This window comes from Oncorhynchus gorbuscha, linkage group LG03, assembly GCF_021184085.1.
Source record: "Oncorhynchus gorbuscha isolate QuinsamMale2020 ecotype Even-year linkage group LG03, OgorEven_v1.0, whole genome shotgun sequence".
Classification (NCBI taxonomy): domain Eukaryota; kingdom Metazoa; phylum Chordata; class Actinopteri; order Salmoniformes; family Salmonidae; genus Oncorhynchus; species Oncorhynchus gorbuscha.
Window position 1 is genome coordinate 78,599,672 of NC_060175.1, and position 22,543 is coordinate 78,622,214.

Genomic DNA, 22,543 nt, shown 5'->3' on the forward strand with positions numbered 1-22,543 from the left:
ACACTGCTAGGTGAGCAGACAAAAAACAGCAATGATTCCAAAGTCATGTTTGTGACTTTAGAGGGCATTTGTAAAAATCGGAAGACCTCGAGATTCACTCATTAATTTGACCAGGGCTAGCTGTTGAGTGGGGAAATATGGGTATGAGAAGGTCCGCGTTTCACGAGGTGACATTTTAAGTTACAGCCCTACTCAACGCCATCTACTTCCCTACTTCCCTTGTAGTCGGAGCAAAAAGCCTGGGCTGGACAGATCCATTGTAATGAGGAATAACAAATGGTACCTTTCCCCTTCCTTTCCTCCAGAAGAGGCTATAAGGACACTCCTGACCTGTAAAATGACCAACCAAATTCTGAAACTGAGCCTTACCTTAACCCTAACCTTAACCGTAACCTAACCCTTAACCCCAACCTTAACCAAACCCTTAACCCCAACCTTAACCAAACCCTTAACCCCAACCTTAACCAAACCCTTAACCCCAACCTTAACCAAACCCTTAACCCCAACCTTAACCAAACCCTTAACCCCAACCTTAACCAAACCCTTAACCCCAACCTTAACCAAACCCTTAACCCTAACCTTAACCAAACCCTTAACCAAAACCTTAACCCTAACCTTAACCAAAACCTTAACCAAAACCTTAACCAAAACCTTAACCAAAACCTCAACCATACCCTTAACCCTAACCTTAACCAAACCCGTAACCCTAACCTTAACCAAACCCTTAACCCTAACCTTAACCAAACCCTTAACCCTAACCCTAACCTTAACCAAACCCTTAACCCTAACCAAACCCTTAACCCTAACCTTAACCCTAACCAAACCCTTAACCCTAACCAAACCCTTAACCCTAACCAAACCCTTAACCCTAACCAAACCCTTAACCCTAACCAAACCCTTAACCCTAACCAAACCCTTAACCCTAACCCTAACCAAACCCTTAACCCTAACCTTAACCTTAACCTTAACCCTAACCAAACCCTTAACCCTAACCAAACCCTTAACCCTAACCAAACCCTTAACCCTAACCCTAACCAAACCCTTAACCCTAACCTTAACCTTAACCCTAACCAAACCCTAACCCTAACCCTAACCAAACCCTTAACCCTAACCCTAACCTTAACCTTAACCCTAACCAAACCCTTAACCCTAACCAAACCCTTAACCCTAACCAAACCCTTAACCCTAACCAAACCCTTAACCCTAACCAAACCCTAACCCTAACCCTAACCAAACCCTAACCCTAACCCTAACCAAACCCTTAACCCTAACCAAACCCTTAACCCTAACCAAACCCTTAACCCTAACCAAACCCTTAACCCTAACCAAACCCTTAACCCTAACCAAACCCTTAACACTAACCAAACCCTTAACCCTAACCAAACCCTAACCCTAACCCTAACCCTAACCCTAACCCTAACCCAATTGGAACTAACTCTGAAATTAAACATCGTTTTGCAGATCACGAGTGTCCGTGTAGCCTTTTCCCTTTCCTCTCCTCTCCCACTACACCGCTGACCTTTGAGTTTGGGAAATTGATTAAATGCTGCCACGGTTGACGGTGGCATTTAGAAAATGGTAACACCCCAGCTCATTAACACAGCCACATGTATGAAAAGTGTGTTACCTTTCCTCCGCCGACCGATATTGGGAATAGAATATGTGATTTGAAAGTCAATAAACGCTGAGGTACACCGGTATACTAACAAGGGTTTTATGTGGTCCGGGATATGTGGTGACCAACACTTGACCTTCGAATGACCCTCTCAATTGCACCCAACAATTGCACATTTGAGACTGCTGACCACCTTTGAGATACCAAACTAAGTCTACTTTAACATCAACGTAACTTGATTCTTAAATCAACTGAATGGACACCTGTTCACTTGTAAAAGTGTTTAACACATTTCCATTCCAACACTGACAATATACGTGTGTGATTCACGGGATTTATCACAATAACAAACTAAGCCAAATGCATGAATGTGAAATCTACTCAGTGTGATAAGGCTTCTCGTTTCCTTTCCCTGGGGAGAAGTGGCTTAATGCTAAAAACTCGAAAGAGCAGATAGGAGAGATTGAAAAACAGATTACTGCGGGGCTCAGTGTTTGACGCAAGCAGAAAATTGCATCACTTTGGCTCATTCGCAAAACAAACTCACCCTGCTACACAGACATGTGGGCCTTTTTCAATTGTACGCTAAGAAGTTCTTCCAAATAGAACGACTATGCTCTGTTCTTCCACCCACCCAGTCATGTCATTGCTCACTATAATAGCAATGTCCTTTCTCACAAAGCAACAATATGGTCAAGAATTTGGATGAAACATTTTGCATTATGTATGAGTAAACACTTTGATTTACATTGGTCATGTCCCAGGTTCTTATACTATAGTATTACAATTAATAAGTCTGACAGGCTTTGTCCGTTCTAGTCATTTGAGTAATTGGGTAACACCCCTTATGAATACCCTCTTCATAATGCATTAAAAGCACATTTATAATGCCTTATGAGGTATGCAAAATGCTCTATAATGCACACCATAGGTGCAACTTGCTGCTCACATTCTAATTCAACATAAAAAAAAAAAGTTAGGTCACATTGTGGTATTGCAGTATCACCTAGTGATAGTTTATCACAAAAACCTGTACTGCAATAAAACAATTTTTGTTAAAGTAGTGAGACTGGCTTCCCTCCAACTCTCACAGGAAAACACTCACCTCCATTGTGTCCAGAGGCTCGCCGTTTTTCAGCCATCGGTAAGAGGACTTCGGCTTGGCACTAGCCTTGCACTCCCACACCAGGGTGTCATCGATTGGCTTCTGAGCATCCCGAGGCTCCTCGATCAGGTGAGGGGGAGCTGCAAGGTCCACAGTATACTCAATGAATTAACATTGCCGGGATTCTGGATGGTGGTTTAATATTGAAAATGGGTTACAGTTGTGAACATAAATCAATTAATCAACCAAGCAGGCAATTAGTTAATTAATAAAGCAACTAACCAAGCAATTCATTAATCAACTTCCCATTAACCCAAATCTGACCCCAAAAGAAGCAAAAAAACAAAAACAGCAATAAGAGGTTCTATAGCAGAGCCCATATACAGCTCTCTTGTCGCAACAATTTTTAATGAAAAGCTTACAGATTGGTGATTGGCTTAGGTTAGTTCATATTGACTCGACACATTATTGTGAATTACTGCTAAGTGAAGTGGATGTGAGTCTAAGGCAGCAGCATTAATGACACTATAGGATGCCCCCTTTTTCTAATTTGAAATGAAAATCTACTGGGAAATGGTGGTGCATTTAAAATGGTGGTTCTTGTGTCACATAAATTACTACTCCCTTATCTTCCAGCCTGGCCTCAAAGCCATACGAAGCATACTGTAGCGACCCGCACAGACAGCTGTGTGTTATGTGTTAGGCTAGGAGGTGGTTGTGTTGTACTGACCAGTACCCGGTGTTCGCGGGGTCCGACATGTCAATCAACCTGCTATCTGCCAATCACGGGAATGCCTGGAATGTTCTGATGCCGGGCATCCTGGTGGTTGGCGGAGTGGCGTGGAGGGGGGTTGGGCAGGGGGGTGGAGCATTGGAAGTTAAGACCAGGTTCAGCCTTTGTTCTCTCTCTCTTACGTCTGGGCTTCACAAGAGAAGGTCACGATTGGCTTGTGGGTTATCTGTCATCTATTTGGCGTGTGCTACGGTCCAAACAGTAGCCTGTGTAAAGTTGGTTTAATAAACCGTCAATTCGCAAACTCAAGCCTCTGTCTGGACAATTGTTCATTTATGATCTAGTCAGGTCATTACATTGGTGTCAGAAGTAAAAACGTTGATACAAGTTAGCCAGCTAGCTAGCTGACTTATGTGGCTAGCTACCGTAGGTGAGAACGGGGATTGAAAATGCTTCGAGGTAACCCGAAAGTGAAGGTGGAGGTAGGGGACGATTATGGCCAAGGAGGTGCGTGTGAATGGACGTCGGGGGTTCTGTCTGAGGAGATCGCCAGGGCGTCGGAGCGCAGAGGCCGCTTGAGGGAGGACGTTAGAGCGATGGCGGCTGAAGCGGGCATGAGTGCTTCGTCGACTGTATTTCGCGCGGATTCTGGTGGGCGGACCGAAGTGGTGACGTCGACGCGGCGTGACGAGGAATCTGGGGCTCAGGATGTAAACAAACATGGCGGCGCCCAGTTCCCGGCTGCGTCCGTATCTGTTAAGACCCCGAAGTATTCCGGTAAGGCGGATTGGGAAGCTTTTCATGCTCAGTTTGAACTGTTAGCTCATTTTAGGGGGTGGTCGAATGAAGAAAGGGCACTGCAGTTGGCTTTATGCCTCACGGATGAAGCTCTGGCCTGTTTGATATTGATTAGCCCCGAGGACAGGCATGATTATAGTGCTTTAGTGGGAGCACTGAGGAGGCGCTATGGACAGTGTGTACAGCCCGGGCTACTGCGCTCCGAACTGAGTAATAGACGCAGGCAGCCTGGAGAGCCTCTACGGGTGCTAGCTAATGACATTGAGAGCCTCTCTCGGCGGGCATATGCTCACATGCCCCCCTCCGTGCAGAGCGAGCTAGCACGGGACCAGTTCATACAGGCGCTCTCTCCTACGGAGCTGCGCATACAGACCCAGCTGGCTCATCCTGAGTCATTGCAGACAGCCTTGGAGATGGCTTTGGAGAGGGAGCTGGTGTGGGCTGGGGCTTCAGCTGGGGCTTTGGTGGGGGTGCAGGGAGACACCCCCACCAAAAGCCTGCTTGGGTGGCCGAAATTACAAAACTCATTCGTGCTGTGTCGCTACAGGTGGCACGAAACACACGCCCTGGTCCCAGGGTCTGCTGGGGTTGTGGCCAGCCAGGCCATCTGCGCCGAGATTGCCCCATGTCCCCCAGAGCTCAGGGAAACGGCTCGGGGTCCGCATAGACCGGGTAGTGCGGACCCCTGGCTTTCTATCCCAACCACCATCATCTTCAGGAGGAGCCCACCGGCACAGACGGGGAAGCAAGGCTCCACTTCCCCCAGAAGCAGACGAGGGCAAGCGGATGGAGCCTGTTGTTGTGGTGGACCGGACCTGTGTTGGGGACTTTTGTCATGTCCCTGTCACTGTGGAGGGGGTGCCCTGCTCCGCCCTGGTGGACACTGGGTCCACAGTAACCCTGGTGAGGCCAGATATTGTGCCAGGTTGGACTCAGTGTGAGCCTACAACTGTGCAGCTCCGCACAGTCACAGGTGAGCTGGCACCCATGAAAGGGAAGGGAATAATGACTCTGACAGTAGGGGGCAGGACTGTGCGTCATCCTGTGTGGGTGGCGGCTGTGCAGGACCCTTGTATCCTGGGGTTGGACTTTCTTAGGAGCACAGGCTGCCAGTTAGACCTAAATAGGGGCACACTGAGCTTCCAGGGAGGGACGGAAGTCACCATGGCCCTCCCTAATGTCACATTCACTCAACCCAACAAACCCTTTACTCCAACAGTTAAAGCAGCAGAGACTCATGGCTGCGCCCCTCCCCCACAGCTGTGTGTGACTTTTCCCCAGTCCCCCTGTCACCTACGGCGGTGTGTTACATTCCCCAGCTACCTCCATGACACAGCCTTCTGTGAGCCCGGGCCGCACCCCCCCAGCCCAGCTACCCCAGATGGGAGAGGAGAGGACACTGTCTGCAGTGAGGGAGATATGGGGGAGGAACTGTGTTGGTCTTGACCCTGAGCAGCAGGAACAGTTGTGGCAGTTGCTGTTTGAATTCAGAGACAGCTTTGCGTTGAGTGAGGAAGAGGTGGGTCAGACTCATCTGGTGCAGCATGAGATCGACACAGGTGATGCTCGACCCATCAAGATGCGTCCCCGCCGTATCCCGCTGGCACGCCAGGAAGCGGCAGACAAGGCTGTGTTGGAGATGCAGCGGGCAGACTTCATTGAGCCCTCAGACAGCCCCTTGGCGGCGCCAGTCGTCATGGTTCCAAAGAAGGGGGGCAAGCTGAGGTTCTGTGCGGACTACAGGCGGCTGAATGAGGTAACCAGGAAGGACTCATACCCCATACCACGTATCGATGAGTCGCTGGACCTGGTTAGGGGGTCCTCCTGGTTCTCCTCACTAGACCTCCGCAGTGGCTACTGGCAGGTGCCCCTCTCCCCAGAGGCCAGAGCCAAAACTGCGTTCTCCACTAACAGAGGACACTGGCAGTTCAAGGTCCTGTGCTTTGGCCTGTGCAACGCGCTCCAGCTACTTTTGAGCGTTTGATGGACAGGGTGCTGGATGGCATCCCCCGACAGCAGTGTCTGGTATACCTCGATGACATCCTGGCCCATGGCAGCTCCTTCCAGTCAGCCCTGGGGGCGCTACGGCGTGTGCTGGAGAGGGTGGCTGCCGCAGGTCTGAAGCTCCACCCCGAGAAGTGCCACTTCATGAGGAGAGAGGTGTCCTTCTTGGGCCACCGAGTGGGGAAGGAGGGGATCAGCACCATGGAGGACAAGGTAGGGGCTGTCAGAGACTGGCCCACCCCCACCGACCAGCGTCAGCTGAAGAGCTTCCTGGGCCTGGCCTCGTACTACAGGAGGTTTGTACGGGGCTTCTCAAGCGTTGCTGCTTCACTGAACCGCCTGCTGCCGAAGGACAAGGCTTTCACTTGGACAGTGGAGTGTGAGGAGGCGTTCAACACCCTCAAACGTGCACTGATCGAGGCCCCCGTGCCCGCCCCCCCTGACCTCACCTTGCCCTTTATCCTGGACACAGACGCGAGTAATGTGGGCATGGGTGGGGTGCTGGCCCAGGTGGGGCCAGAGGGGGAGAGAGTGGTGGCGTACTTCAGCAAAACATTTGACAAACATGAGCGCCGCTACTGTGTCACCCGGCGGAAAGCTCTTGGCTGTTGTGGCTTCCGTCAAACACTTCAAGTACTACCTGGGTGGTCTGCCCTTTACTGTAAGGACTGACCACTCTGCTCTCCAGTGGCTCATGTCTTTCAGAGAGCCAGAGGGGCAGGTGGCACGCTGGTTGGAGGAGCTTCAGCCGTATGACTTCACGGTGGTGCACAGGGCAGGGGCACGCCACTCCAACGCCGACGCCATGTCCCGTCGGCCCTGTATTGCAGACGGCTGCCGCCACTGTGAACGGAGAGAGGGACGGGAGAGAGAGCTGCGGGCAGAGGAGGGTGTCTGTGCCACAGTGTGTCGGGCGAGCGGGCCTGTCTGCTGTGAGCTGCAGACTGTCGACGTGGCTGAATGGCGGCAGCAGCAGGGACGGGACACAGACCTACAGCCAGTGCTACAGTGGGTAGAGGCGCAGGTGAGGCCACCATGGGAAGAGGTGACAGCGCTCTCACTCGCGACCAAAGGGTTGTGGTCGAAGTTTGAGAGACTGCGGCTGGCTAAGGGCGTGCTACAGCGGGCATGGAAGGAGTCAGCTACGGGAGAGGAGAGGTGGCAGGTGGTGGTCCCAAAAGCATTGCGGGAGGCTGTGCTCCAGAGTACTCATGGGGGGGGTGGGGACTGGACACTTTGGGGTCACAAAAACACTGTGCCGTCTCCGTCAGGGCTTCTACTGGGGGCAGCACAAGAGGGATGTGGAGGACTTTTGTCGCCGCTGTGACAACTGCACAGCGAGAAAGGGCCCCCCAGGCCGCTCTCATGCTCAGCTCCAACAGTTCCCAGTGGTGGCTCCCATGGAGAGGGTGGGAGTGGATGTAGTTGGGCCGTTCCCCACCACAGACAGTGGAAACCGCTGGGTGCTCACGGCCATGGACTATTTCACAAAATGGCCCGAGGCCTATGCTCTGCCTGACCAGGAGGCAGAGACCATCGTCGACGCCCTGACAGCGGGGATGTTCAGCAGGTTTGGAGCTGCAGAGTCCATCCACAGCGACCAAGGCAGAAACTTTGAGTCCCGTGTGTTCGCCACCATGTGTGAGAGGCTGGGTATGCACAAGACCCGCACTACTCCTCTCCATCCTCAAAGTGATGGCCTTGTGGAGCGCTTCAACAAAACGCTTGGACAGCAGCTGGCCATCGTCTCTTCCAAACACCAGCGTGACTGGGACAAGCACCTGCCTATGGTCCTCATGGCATGCCGCTCCGCTGTCCAAGACTCCACCTCCTGCACGCCTGCCCTCCTCATGATGGGGAGAGAGATCCGCACCCCTGCGGAGATGGCGTTTGGTCGGCCCCTGGATAGCCCTCATGTTCCTCCGGGGCCGGAGTATGCCCGGAGACTCCAGGACCCCCTGGAGACAGCTCACACCTTCGCCAGAGAGTAGCTGGTGAATGCAGGTGTGAGGCAGAAAAGGAACTATGACGTGCACACCCGGGGAAGGCACTTTGTGGCTGGGGAGCTGGTCTGGGTCTACAGCCCCCTAAGGAAAAAAGGCAGATGCCCCAAGTTGGACAGTCACTGGGTGGGACCCTGCAGTGTCCTGGAGAGGGTAGGGGAGGTTGTGTACTGGGTGCAGCTTCCTCCCAGGGGGAGAAAGGTGGCACTGCACCGGGACAGGTTAGCCCCATACAGAGGGGCTTCTTCTCCCCAAACCCCAGGAACCCCCAAAATTCCCCTCTCTGGCCATGACATTCTCCAGGCACCCACCCTCAGGTGCCGCAGACAAGGCTCCAGACAGCCCACTCCCCCGGTCTCCCCCCCTGTGTCACCGCGTGGTTCCCCAGAGCCACGGACTGTATTACCCGTTCCCGCTTCCTTGTCCCCCATATCCCTGCCTTCATCCCCTGGTTCCCAGAGGGGCACTCTGCGACCATCACGGCCACGCAGGCAAAGGAGACCTCCGGGTCGCTTCAGAGACTTTGTTTGTTCCCTCGGGGACGAGGGACTTTGTGGTGGGGGGGCTGTGTAGCGACCCGCACAGACAGCTGTGTGTTATGTGTTAGGCTAGGAGGTGGTTGTGTTGTACTGACCAGTACCCGGTGTTCGCGGGGTCCGACATGTCAATCAATCTGCTATCTGCCAATCACGGGAATGCCTGTAATGTTCTGATGCCGGGCATCCTGGTGGTTGGCGGAGTGGCGTGGAGGGGGGTTGGGCAGGGGGGTGGAGCATTGGAAGTTAAGACCAGGTTCAGCCTTTGTTCTCTCTCTCTTATGTCTGGTCTTCACAAGAGAAGGTCACGATTGGCTTGTGGGTTATCTGTCATCTATTTGGCGTGTGCTACGGCCAAACAGTAGCCTGTGTAAAGTTGGTTTAATAAACCGTCAATTCGCAAACTCAAGCCTCTGTCTGGACAATTGTTCATTTATGATCTAGTCAGGTCATTACAATACTATACATATTGTTGTGCACCTCCAAGACATATGATATGTACTAATGGTCTCTAGACTTTAGATACTTTAGACATAAATGTACTGTAAGTAGTGAGGTTTGTCGGGGAGGATGGTTAGGCCTACACCGCAACCGTCTAGCAATTCAAAGGTTGTGTGTTTGAGTCATGTCAGTGACAACTGCAGCATTTTAGCTAACCCTTCCCCAAACTCTTTTCCTAACCTTAACTTAATTCTCCTAACCTTTCAAGTACATTTTTCTAAACTTTTTCGTTTTAGTTTCCTAAATGGTTAATGTAAATGATCCTTATTTCACCTTACCATAAATTCTCCCTGTAAAAGTCCTTTGTAATTGTCCTTTGTTGTTATGATGCAACAAGCAACTTTGTCTCAGAGAAATATGTATAATACCATATGTCCTCCAAAAAGTAATGTGTTACTTCATACAATTCATATGCTATTTTACGACCGGAAAAGACATATGATACTATACGTTATTTAAATCATATGATATTGTATGACTGCTATTCCATTCATAATGTGACCTAACGTAACGTAACATATCATACTAAATGAAGAGAATAAATCATACGTACCAAATCATACAAAGCCCTGAGACCAGGTTGTATCTTCCACAAGGATAGGGGCAGACTCATGGCCTTTGAGTTAACACATAAATACTGTATGCTGGCCAAGGGGTCAAGGACACCTATTCGGTGTGTGTTTTTGTGCGTTTGTGTGTGCATGCAAGCAAGTTTGTAAACTAAGTTTCTGTTGTGTTATTTAGTAGCTAACATACTGTTGGTAATCTGTGATAAACCTGAGAAACATCGACAAGAGTACTGTACCATGTCTACACGGGTTAAATTTGTATGAGCTACTAAGTTTAATCTATTATTGGAAGACTGTTCTGTACATACTCCTGAGTGATTGATATACAGTATATTGTGTGGAATCATGATAGCTGTCATATTGTACTCATCTTTCTTGCACTAACACTTGCATTTGTATTTTCTTACTAGCACTGACTTGGCTGACACTGTAGAAGTTTTATAGAAGAACGTTTTTACTCGCAATCCCTGTGGTTGTCTTACCTACCTTAGTTGATTGCACTGACTGTAAGTCACTCTGGATAAGAGCATTTGCTAAATTACCAAAATGTAAATGAAAATGTCATGTGCATAAGGAATACCTCCAACACTTTTACACCTGTCCAACATGCTTATTGTAGTGAGACCTTTTGAAGCACTTCTCTGGAGGAGACTATACTCTTCAGAGATATGTCCAAAAACTTTCAATTGCACTCAATCAATCACTTAGATCTGGACTTAGTTGCCAAGAAGGACTTGGGGTGTTTTATGTTGATGATTTATCTTTGTATTTCTTATCTCCTCTAACATAGGTTTGCTGAATTCATAGTTCAAAGTGAATATTTCTTGACAACCCTATAAGGATGAAGAACTGTTTTGCAGCTTTTTGAAAGAAATAGGGCTTTAATTCCATTATTTAAAAACAACCTTTCCTCAACTGAATTTATTTTACAAAAGTCTACGGTATGATGAATGTACTGGGAAGAATCCAAGTCCCAACCATTGGTGAATTGAAAATGAATTACTGTATGACGAAAATACAAAATGACAACCTCCAAGAATAACAAATGAGACCACCAAAGAGTAGGTAATGGAAAGGAGACACAACTGTGAGGGTACTTTAAGTCAATTATATCCACAAGCAGGCCTATTCATATGTCATCCAACCTGTGAAACAGGATCTTATTTAATACACTTAATGGAACTTTGAAGGGCAATTAAGAGCGAAATTGAAAGAGAGGGCCCCATATTGTTCCTGTGCCAGCAGCAGAGGATGTTGTGCTTCAAGTCCAGATCCCCCATATTGATTATCTTATTCCTCTATACAGCTGATGGATGCCCCACAAGCTCCTGTCTATGGGAGTTCAAAAGGAGATTTTTATCACCTGGCAAGAGGCCAGTCAGTGTAGCTGGGAGAAAAAAAACAGACTAAAAGCTTACAAGGACAAACAAGCCTCCACAATGCACCACTCAGAGACAGAGAAAGTATCAAGACCAAGTCAGGTTTTTGTCAAAGTACAACATGTTTCTATCTACCCACGAGTACTGGAAAATGTATTATCATATTAAAGACATCTCCTTTTGAATACAAATTGGTAATTCATGATTTTATAGCCCACCCCTCTGTAAAGCCTTGTGGGGATCCTCCACTAATGCATAAACAATAAAATAATAGGCAGAAATACTGTAAAACCTTCAGAGTGGCCATTAAAAGCTTTCTCAGTAAATGGGCCATAAGTCCAGTCTGAGTACTGAAAAATCACCTGGCCCTGAAGGGATACATAAATCTCTAAGGACTCACTACAGCCTCTGTTTAGCCTCTGGCACAACTTGTCAAGAATGAAATATGATAAAACCTTAATTTACAACCCCATTCCACTATATGATGCAGTTATACAGCCAGTAAAGAAAAAACGTGTTGAACATTTGTAACATGCAGGATATGCACCCAGGTCTCCCACAGAAGCAACCAACATATTAGACCATTAGACCAAGAGGAAATTCCCTCTCAGGCCAAGGGCAGACACTGGTTTTGAAGTTTGCAGGCGGGGCTACCTAATCATGTGATCATGACTTACTCATGCCCGCTACAGATTCACAACAAATATAATAGGGGAAGACATTTTACCAAAAACTATTTGCAAACTTTTTAAATCAAGCTATTTTACATAACACTGATAATTAATTACTTTTTCAGTGAATTCTTTACAGATATGTACTGTAATATGACTGGAACAATTGTGCAGCATCACACTGTGGATGCTATTTGCTACCTCATGATCTACAACAGTAGGAGGTAAGAGGATCGGAGTCTAATATTTTACAAATCTCTGAGAAAGTGGGAACTCAACCTTGCTGCATCAGAATTTTCATAAAAATACCTATTATGAAAAGATGGTTTCTGAAAGAGAAGGGAAACTAAGTTGTGTAATATGACTCCATAGTTTTTTCCCCCCAGTTTATTTTCTTCATAACTCTACACAAAACCCAGAGTAACTCTTACCCACCATAGAAAGAGAGCTTTCCTTTAACCGAGTTCCTCCCTTTGGAGTTTTCAGCAACACATTCGTACAGGCCTGCATCTTCCTGCTGGAAGTAGGGGATCTCGAGCACTCCGCTGGCCTTGTTCACGTCCACCTTTCGTCCAACTGCTACCCCATCCACTCTTCTCCAGCTAATGGTTGGAACTGGGCTAGTTACACACAATAATAGAGAATACGGTGTAAAAACCTGAATAGCCCTTTTCAAGTGAATGTATCCGTTTTTGTACATGTGTTTATTTAACCGGCCAATCGGCGTTGGGACTTAAAATAGTTCATTGGCTGGAAGGATCATTTGGAATGTGATTTGATGATATTACAGCAAAATTGAGGAAGAAAGGGCCGGTCTTTGAGAGGAGAAAGCAGCCAGCAATGAACTCTTCCCTGTCCAATGCTGTCTTGTTAATTAAATAAACACTGCTCTATAAATCATATCACACAGTGTGCCCAAGTCTTAACATCTGGTTGATTTTGTTTTGTGACTAGTGTGATGGAGCACAGCATGTCTGCTTAGCAGTATAGCTTCCTCCCCATCTGGGTACACTGTCCGTACAATGGCTGAAACCAGTGACCTCCACTCACAACTGCCCACTTGACAACATACTAGCAAGTTGTGCCAACAAAAACCTAGCAATTCCGCAGCACAAGTGGAGACATTTAAAGCTTTGGAATAGAGCAGGGAGATATGGACAAAAAGTAATATCATGATAAATTGGCCCATTTAGTTCAATAAAATAAATGTGTTTTTTTTAATGCACAGTTACTTTTCATTAGTGGCAGTGCTCTAGACTAACCTTTTCCAGTGTCATTAAGAAGTAAGGCAAGAAGTTAGCTATTTCATCTAACATGTTCAGGGAATCCATGATCGATATTTTTATGTGCAACATTCCAAAATAGTATTCAGAATAATCAGATTTCATTTGGGCTATTTAGAGATGAATTTGACTAGATCTTCTATAACCTATGGCCTATAGCCTATATGTTATATAATTCACCACCTAAGTGGGAACTAAAAACACATTAGCTAAATTGCTAACTCTAAATATGATATTCTTGCTAGATAGCCATGTAATTGATCTAACGGTAAATGTAATTTCCTACAAAAATGCCTCATTGGTAGGCAGAGGTGTGGACTCGAGCCACATAACATAGACTACTCAAGTCGCAAATTTGTTGACTTGAGACTCATCTTGATAGAAAAGAAAAGAACTTAAGACTTGACTTGGAGCCTCAAGACTCAACTTGAGACTGATGACTTGAAAAACTGTCAAGTGAGGTAGCGGAGTGCTGAACAGTATGCAGCGCAATCGTCAAATTGTAGAGAGAGGATTTCCAATAATAAATATGCAGCTCCAAAAATGGTCTACCGATCAAGAATATAAACTCTTTACTTTGCAAGCTAACCAGTAATAGGGCATCAAGCCACAATTGCTAGCATACACCTTCTGGTCTTTTGGTAGGCTATGTCAAAAAGGTTAATGAACACTACTGTTCAGAAAACAAAACATTTGCAGAAACACCGTGTAGCCTAATCAGTGAGAATAACCAATGTAAGCTAAATTGTTTTGATAAGAGGAAGTCTGTAATTTTCAGTTAATCGACTCAGCCCTACTGTGGAGTGAGTTTACATTATGATCTTAACTCTGTTATTCTAGTGTGATACAGATTAGGACCTACTTTCCCAGTGCAAAACACTCCAGTTTGACAGTGGAACTCTTGGCCACAGGTATGACGTCGGGAAGCTGGATTTCAATCTTTGGCTCATATTCACCCATTACACCTAAAGGAGTAGTAATAAACAGGTAACATACATACACATTTAATTAACAAATCATTAAAAAAATAGGCATTCCAGTTCAGGTGGGTGAGCTACAATATTGAATAGTGTGTTTGTTTGTTTGCGGTTTGTTCGCTTATGTTATTTATTTACAAACCTCTTCACTGAAGAACACAGTAATGTAAAAAGAAAAAGTATGATGTTACTGTTTGGAAATCGTTTGATGATACAGCATGTGTAATGTTCACCAGTGGTACACTTTGAGAACCCTACCATCAACACGTAGCACTAAAGGGGTGGGGGGGCCTTGAATGCTACTTTTGGTGACTGTGTTGGTCACCACACAGGTGTAATTGCCCACGTCTGATGGCTCCACCATGGCAATGTACAGGTTACCCGTCTTTTGAGATACAAAGCGACGAGTGTCTTGCATCACAAAGGATGGGTACTCATTAAAGATCCAGGTGAAGGTGAGCTCTGTGGAAAGAAGGGGGAGTATAAATATATGAAGAGTTTCATTCCAAAACGCTATGTAACCATTTTCAGATACTTTGATAAATTAGCTATTGTTTTCTGGATTTTGTCACTATCATGGCATGGTGTTGAATTTGTTTAAAATCAATCACTTGAGGATTTTTTTTGCTGCAAAATGCTATACATCTGCCTCACTCAGATATATAAGTAGTACTGCTAGGTTTTGCAGAGTCAAATGTACCACAGATAAAAAATGTATAAAGACATTTACAAATTATACATTTGTGACATAAATATTAAATAACACATTTAAATAATAACTCAATAGAGTAATATGAGATCTGTATGTAAAACATTTACATTTGACATTTTAGTCATTTAGCAGATGCTCTTATCCAGAGAGAATTACAGTAAGTGCATTCATCTTAAGATAGCTAGGTGAAACAACCACATATCATAGTCATACTGTATACAGGATACAAACTTCCCATTACAGCTAAACCAGTGGCAGCCATTGCCGTTTAAGATTAGGGAGGACGTTTTTTTTATTTTTATGAACATGGCCTTATTTCTATTACAGCATTTTGGATGACTGGCTGTCATTCATATTGCACTCACCCAGCTCAATGTACAGTAACATCAATAGCTATTTGAATTTCCCTATACCCATCATGTGGATGCTACAACCTAGCCTATAAATGAAAGTTTATAATGTAGGTGCACAGGTAGAGAAACACATTGGAGTAATCAAGGTGACAGACAATTACATATTCAATAATGCTTTGAACACTCTTGCGTGCATCAAGCTGATCTACGGTGTAATCATTTGTCCAAACTGTGGCAAAACAAATTTGGGTAGATCCATCCCTGTTTAATTTCTTTTGCTTCTGTTTAAGAAAGGTTTTGCAACAGAATTGGCGGAATGAATACACCCCTGATCATCCGCACACACAATTCACTTTCATAGCAGCCATACAGACAGCATCCTCACATCTACGCGCTCTCCTTTTCTCACAGTTTCCCTTCGCTTGAGGACTTCAGTGCACAACACGACAGCTGTCTGTGACCAGGCGAAAAAACCTCTCCAAGCCAAACCTTCATACCATAACCGTTACACACAGCTTACAATGTTGTCACCATATTAGCTAACATCATAGTCAACATAGCTAATAAAACTAATGCCTTAGTAAACCCCAATCCATGTGTACAATCACACAGTGGTAGTACAGAAATCCATTTAGCAGTTATACCGTGAGAACCATGAGCTTCCTAGGTTTTGCATTGAAGTCACTGTACCCAAAGGAGTACAGAAAATAGCTGTCCTCTGGCTACACCATGGTGCTTCCCTACAGAGTGCTGTTGTCATTACAAAACATTGTGTTTTAATCAGTTATTTGGTGACATGAGAATATTTTTAGTACAGTTTTATCTAAAAAGGATAACTTTATTAATGTTTCACTATTTTTATTTGTATGAAATTCACTGAGTAGTATGGTCCTCGCCTTCCTCTGAGGATTCTCCACTGAGTCAATGTTCTTCATAGGAGGTCCTGAAGGGCTGCAGTTCCGCATGCTTTTGAGTCCTGTGTAGATGTAGCTAGCATCATAGTATACCCCTCAGGATAGTTTGCTCTGGACCAAGTTGTTTCCCTGTCCCAAAAGCAATCATTCCTGTTGGTAAAGCCTGTTTAATAGAGGACTCTGCAGTGTAGTATTGGGAATAATTGTGAAATGAGTTGTGCTCTCATTAAAGTAATGAGCGGAGGGTATCAAATACATCAAACACATCGTTTCCATGTGTTTAATGCTATTACATTTGCTCCATTCCAGACATTATTATGAGCCATCCTCCCCTCAGCAGCCTCCTGTGATGTACAGGGATGAGTTCCATTGTAGGGATTGCTTGACTATTATTCTGAGAGTGGTATGTAGGTATGGCCAAAGTTAAAGTATGTAATTATTGCATTGACATTCATCAATAAACAATTGCATTGTTTATATTACACACCATGTATTCTGTACCTACAATTGTTGACATAAGCTCATTAGTATTTATAAACGTTTTATGCAATGCTTATGATTGCATCCCAATACTATTACAGTAGGCCTACGCATTTAATGTAGATATGTAGCTACTGTAGGTACATATTACACTGCTTGTGGGAATAGATAAATACACATTTGTAGTATAGGTGCCCCTTTTGAGCATCACCTTGGTATACATGACTTGAAGCATCAAAAACGTATTGGTTTGATACATGTACATCTGCTGCGGAGACACAGGCGAAAGATCTTCTTCACCTATTAATAATACATTCAGTGTTCATCCTGACAAGTCTATGCATTTTTTATGTTTGTTTTTGAAACAACATCATCCAAACATGCGAGGGGGTGACAAACAGGAATAAGAGGAACAAAAAGGTTACTAATTGACTGTTTAAAGTTGAGTAATGATCCCGGAAACAGGAAGCAGGAGCAGTATGCTGAGTCACTCCAGAACTTCTGTGGTTGGTCAATAATGTGCCGTTGACTGACATGGATTGACAGGTTTTCCTTTGTGGTTCCATTTAGCTGATATATTATGAAAAGCAGCTTCAATTTTCTAAATGGTTAGAGGGTGGATAAATATAAAACTGCAGGTACTGCTTGTACTTGGTTGCACAGCCTTTGGCCACAACCTGTTCTCATAGTATGATATGTTACGTTTCATATCAGCATTTCGTATTATTCACTATGTAAATCCAAGACAACATATGAAATGTAACATAAATGGAGTATGTATTAATTTGTGGATGTCCATCACCCATTTCGTATGATATGTTATGAATTACAATTCGTATTATATTTGACAAATTTGAAAAACATAGAATATGTTACAAATTTTCAAAACATACTATGTTACGTATTTGCGAAACTTATGATACGTTAGCCATCTAGTAACCTAGCTAGAATTTGTAACGTTAGCTAGGCTAGGTGTTAGGGGTTAAGGTTAGGGTAACGTTTATGAGTTAGATTAAAGGCTTAAGGTTAGGGTTACAAAAACGTTTAGCTAAAAGGGTTAAGGTTAGCAATAAGAAGGGTTAAGGTTAAGGGGAGTTTTAGCTAACATGCTAACTAGTTCCAAAGTAGCTCATAAGTAGTAAGTAGTTGAAAAGTTGCTAATTAGCTCAAATTGACCATGATGAGATTCAAACTCGCAATCTTTCGGTTGCTAGACGTTCACATTACATACCTACCAATCTACCCTGACCGACCGACCAACCACACACCCTACTTTTGTTTAAGGCATCAGCCTCAAGCAAACAGGCATTAGCTGTAAAAACAACACTGCCCCTCAATGTCATTCAAACTTATTTTTTGTTGTTTTATTTTTACTTTATTTTTTATACTTTTATCTTTGACCTTCATTCTATCCCCCGCCCAGCACCTCCACTCCCAATTGTCTCTAATTCCACATCCCAACCCTCAGCCCCTCCTACATATCTCTTCGGATTTCTATGCACCATACATCTTTCAAATATGCTGTGATGTTTAACAAACAATTCCAATCTACAGTGTTCGTCATTTAAGTGTAAACCACTGGTACCATTAATGCTAGTTAGTGCTAGTTTGACTACCATCTTTGAGAAGCATTTGATAGCCTTCAATAGTGGCTGTACTAGAGAGTTTAAAACCTTTTTTGTGAGAACATAGTATATGTGACTGATTTTAAGAAATTTTGCTTAATTAATTTGATTAATATTATGGTATATTATGTTTCTATTCCAAGAAAAATGAAAAACCCATTGGGGTTCCGTTAGGATGGAACAGAAAATATTGCGCTTGTACAATGTGACAGTCGGGAGTAGGCTACAGTACTTGGTTATTTAGCTAAAGAATCCCTGTGTCATGTGAGAGACTGGGGTTGAATTCCCTGATGGGGAGTAAGGTGTAGGCCGTCCTTGTAAATAAGAATTTGTTCTTAACTGACTTGCCTAGTTAAATAATGGTTACACTAAGAGCATAACATTGACACCCTGAATGTATAATTGTAGTCTAACCAATACCCAAGCAGAAATTCACTCAAAATAAAAAACTCATTGATTTATCAAGACCAGTCCACATGCTTGTCTCAGAGCAGGGTGAAACGGTGCTAAAATAGTAGACTATTGCTTCAAATCCTATTGCTTCTAACTTCAATATGCTCTTTAAATAAATAAGACCTACACCACTTTTAATAGCACATTACTCAACACTAGTGAGACTCATGTCGCCTACGGTAGGCCTACAGTATATTGGAAAATATGACGTGACTCTCCGCCAATAATTACATATTGGGGATTGGAGGATTCTAAATTAAAATCAAAAGCCGCCTCAAGGGTCTCCGGGTGGCGGCCGGAACAGGTATTGAACCTGCATCTGTAGCAATGCATTTTGTATTGCGCCACTCGGGAGGCCCCTTACACAAAGTATCAAAATACAGAGAGGTGTTGGTAAAGGTATATTGTCCTGCTAATAGCCCCAATGATGGGCTATTATAATACTGTACATGATGTCCAGGTCAGGATAACCAAAGGATTTCTTTATTAAAGATTATCAGAAAGAATGTTGGTACTTATTTATTTTGTTCCAAAGCCATGAATGAGTGAGTCACTCAGCTTTATGTAGGTGCCGGGCTATATGACTGTGCCATCAACTTGATATTATATAACAATATTTTGGAGGTTATTTTGTAAAAACAAAATAAATAAAAAACAAAAGGTGATCGACTGTAATCAGAGTAAAGGCCAAAATTATATTTGTAAAGGCCAAAACATTTATTTCTGTTTTTAGAGGGAGAGAAACACTGGGCCAATAGTACGCTTCCCTATGGGACTCCCAATCACGGTCGGATGTGATACATAATAATAATAATTTGTTGGTACAGAGGAAGCTAGCAATGTGGAAGGCTAGGTATTTGTCTTTTATGTGCAAAGTCCTGGTCCTAAAGGTGGATGTGTTGCCGTCTCTTTTGTATTTGGCGTACATCTACCCATTGCCGGCTTGTCTGAGGAGGCCTCTAGTGAGGCTTGTGTTTCAGTTCATGTGGAGTGGCAGGTGCGAGTGGGTCGCCAGGGCACGCATGATCTGTCCCATCGGGGAGGGAGGTAGGGGGGTACCACATTTCCACCTCAAGCTGGACACAATTTTTGTTTCTTTCTTGTTAACGGAGCTTGCTCATCCAGTGATACACCCGTCCGGTTACCTCCTGCGGGTGTTCGTCTCGTATCAGGCGAGAAGAGTAATGGTGTGGTCTAACACGGGTCCTCGGGCGGAAAAGCTGCCGTGGCACTTTGGTCATGCGGCCAAGTGGCTGCGTGCGCACCCTGAGGTTGAAGTTGCCCGAGTAGGTTTAGATCACAGGCACCTGTACGAGGAGGTCAGAAAGGCAGGGAGTCCGGCGCCTGTAGTGGGCATCTCGGAAGTGGTCTGGGAGGGAGTGCAGGCGCGGGGTCTGGACAACAGGCTCAAGGACCTGAATTGGTTGAGCCTCCATAAGTGCTTGCTGGTACGTTCCATCATGTACCGGTATAGTTTGGTGCAATCCCCCACCTGCCCAAGATCCTCTTGTGGCAGGGAGGAGACTGTGCACCATGTCTTTTGGGACTGTGCCTTTGCCGGAGTAGTATGGGCTAGGGCACGGGTGTTGTTAGGTTTGGTAAGGGGGGATTTTGTATTGACGTGGGCCAGGTTAGAGAGAGGTGTAGGGAGAGCGAGAGGGACGGATAGGGACAGGTTTCTGCTCTGGCAGAACGGGGGCTGTGGGAAGCCAGGCAGAACATGGTGGGGACAGGGAGAGATTGGGGGTGGAAGGGATAGTGAGGAGGGTGGAAGGAGATTTGAGGGGGAGGATGAAGAGGGAGGAGAGGAAGTGGGGGCAGCATGCTGCTCGGGAGAGGTGGAAGGGGGGGTTTAGGGCTGGGTGTCATTTAGATTTGTAAGGGGATAGATTAGGGATGGGGAGATAGGGAAAGGTATTTTGTAGGGTGACGGGGAGGGAAAATGCTCCCCTGAGGTTTTGTTTGGGGTTTATGTTTAGTTAAATTAGTTTAATTAAAATACCATTATTTGAGTATGTATGAATGAAGATAATAAATAATTTTTTATAAAAAAATATATAAAAAATAGTCTGTATAGGTTTTCGCGTTTCGTTTGTTGTTTTGGTATATTAAGTTATTTCATGTATCGTTCATGTTTTATTAAAGAACATGAGTAACCACCACGCCGCATTTTGGTCCGACTCTCTTTCAACAGACGAACGCAGTTACAGAATCACCCACCACACCCGGACCAAGCGGCGTGTCAACAGGCAGCGACAGCAGAAGCAGCGAAAGGAGGAACGGACATGGGAGGATTAATTGTTCGGAGAAGGACCCTGGGATCAGCCTGGAGAATATCGCCGCCCCAAAGAAGAACTGGAGGCGGAGGCGCTGGTATGAGGAGAAGCAACAGCGGCAGCAGGAGCAACAATATCGGGACTACACTACTTGGGAGGAAATAGACAGGTGGGCGGTCGACCCAGGGAGAGTGCCGGAGCCCGCCTGGGATTCGCTGGAGCAGTGCGAAGAGGGTTACAGGAGAATGGAGTTGGAGAGACAAGCACGGCGGCGCAGAAGAAAGCCCGAGAGAGCCCCAAAGATTTATTGGGGGGTGGCTCAGGGAGAGTGTGGCAGAGTCAGGAGTCAGACCTGAGCCAACTCTCCCTGTTTATCGTGAGGAGCCAAGGAGGAGACCAGAACCAGAGCCGGTGTTAGAGGTGAGCGAAGCAGAGACTGTGAAGGAGTTAATGGGGAAAGTGGAGGAGAGAGTAATGAGGGAGTTGCTAGCTTGGTGCTTTAGGTACGATTTTCGTCCGACGGAGCATGTCGGGGATTTGATGGCACCTGGGTCAGCGCTCCATACTCGTCCTGAGGATTCGTGTTAGTCGGCTGGTGAAAATTGTGCCAGCCTAACGCACTAGGCCTCCTGTGTACCTGCCTAGCCTTGCACGTCCTGTGCCAGCCCTGCTCTCAGGCTCTCCAGTACACCTTCACGGTCCGGTCCATCCTGTGCCACCTTCACACACCAGTCCTCCGGTGGCAGCTCCCCGCACCAGGCTTCCTATGCGTGTCCTCGGTCCAGTACCACCAGTTCCAGCACCACACACCAGGCCTTCAGTGCGCCTCGCCTGTTCAGCGCGGCCAAAGCCTTTCTCCAGTGCTGTCGGAGCCTCCCGCCTGTTCAGCGCAGTCAGCGCTGTCCTCCTCTCCTGCACTGCCGGAGTCTCCCGCCTGTTTAGCGCAGCCAGAGCTTTCCTCCTCTCCTGCGCTGCCGGAGTCTCCCGCCTATTTAGCGTAGCCAGAGCTTTCCTCTTCTCCTGCGCTGTCGGAGTCTCCCGTCTATTTAGCGCAGCCAGAGCTTTCCTCTTCTCCTGCGCTGCCGGAGTCTCCCGCCTGTTTAGCGCAGCCAGAGCTTTCCTCCTCTCTTGCGCTGCCGGAGGCTCCCGCCTGTTCAGTGCTGCCAGAGCTGTCAGTCTGCATGGAGCAGCCAGAGCTGTCAGTCTGCATGGAGCAGCCAGAGCTGTAAGTCTGCATGGAGCAGCCAGATCTGCCAGTCAGCATGGAGCAGCCAGATCTGCCAGTCAGCCATGATCTTCCAGATCTGCCAGTCAGCCATGATCTTCCAGATCTGCCAGTCAGCCAGACTCTTCCAGATCTGCCAGTCAGCCAGACTCTTCCAGATCTGCCAGTCAGCCAGACTCTTCCAGATCTGCCAGTCAGCCAGACTCTTCCAGATCTGCCATACTCTTCCAGATCTGCCAGTCAGCCAGACTCTTCCAGATCTGCCAGTCAGCCAGACTCTTCCAGATCTGCCAGTCAGCCAGACTCTTCCAGATCTGCCAGACTCTTCCAG

General features: G+C 46.0%; 2 protein-coding genes across 10 annotated transcripts in view; both read right to left on the bottom strand.

Moving 5' to 3' along the window:
- The window catches only part of LOC124031961 (contactin-4-like), a 53,109-nt gene extending 38,478 nt beyond the window's left edge, over positions 1 to 14,631 (bottom strand). The window contains exons 1-4 of one of the 2 annotated variants that reach the window (XM_046343830.1): positions 14,433 to 14,631; positions 14,060 to 14,162; positions 12,350 to 12,534; positions 2,721 to 2,860 (exon numbers count right to left, since the gene is read on the bottom strand). In XM_046343830.1, coding sequence (XP_046199786.1) covers positions 2,721 to 2,860; positions 12,350 to 12,534; positions 14,060 to 14,162; positions 14,433 to 14,592 — 588 coding nt within the window. In that variant the 5' untranslated portion in view covers positions 14,593 to 14,631. The remainder of the gene's footprint in view (positions 1 to 2,720; positions 2,861 to 12,349; positions 12,535 to 14,059; positions 14,163 to 14,432) is intronic. The other variant, XM_046343829.1, reaches the window with a different exon arrangement.
- LOC124031958 (neural cell adhesion molecule L1-like protein) overlaps positions 1 to 22,543 on the bottom strand; it is a 364,252-nt gene that overhangs the window by 259,332 nt on the left and 82,377 nt on the right. The gene's annotated exons all lie outside the window — the stretch shown is intronic.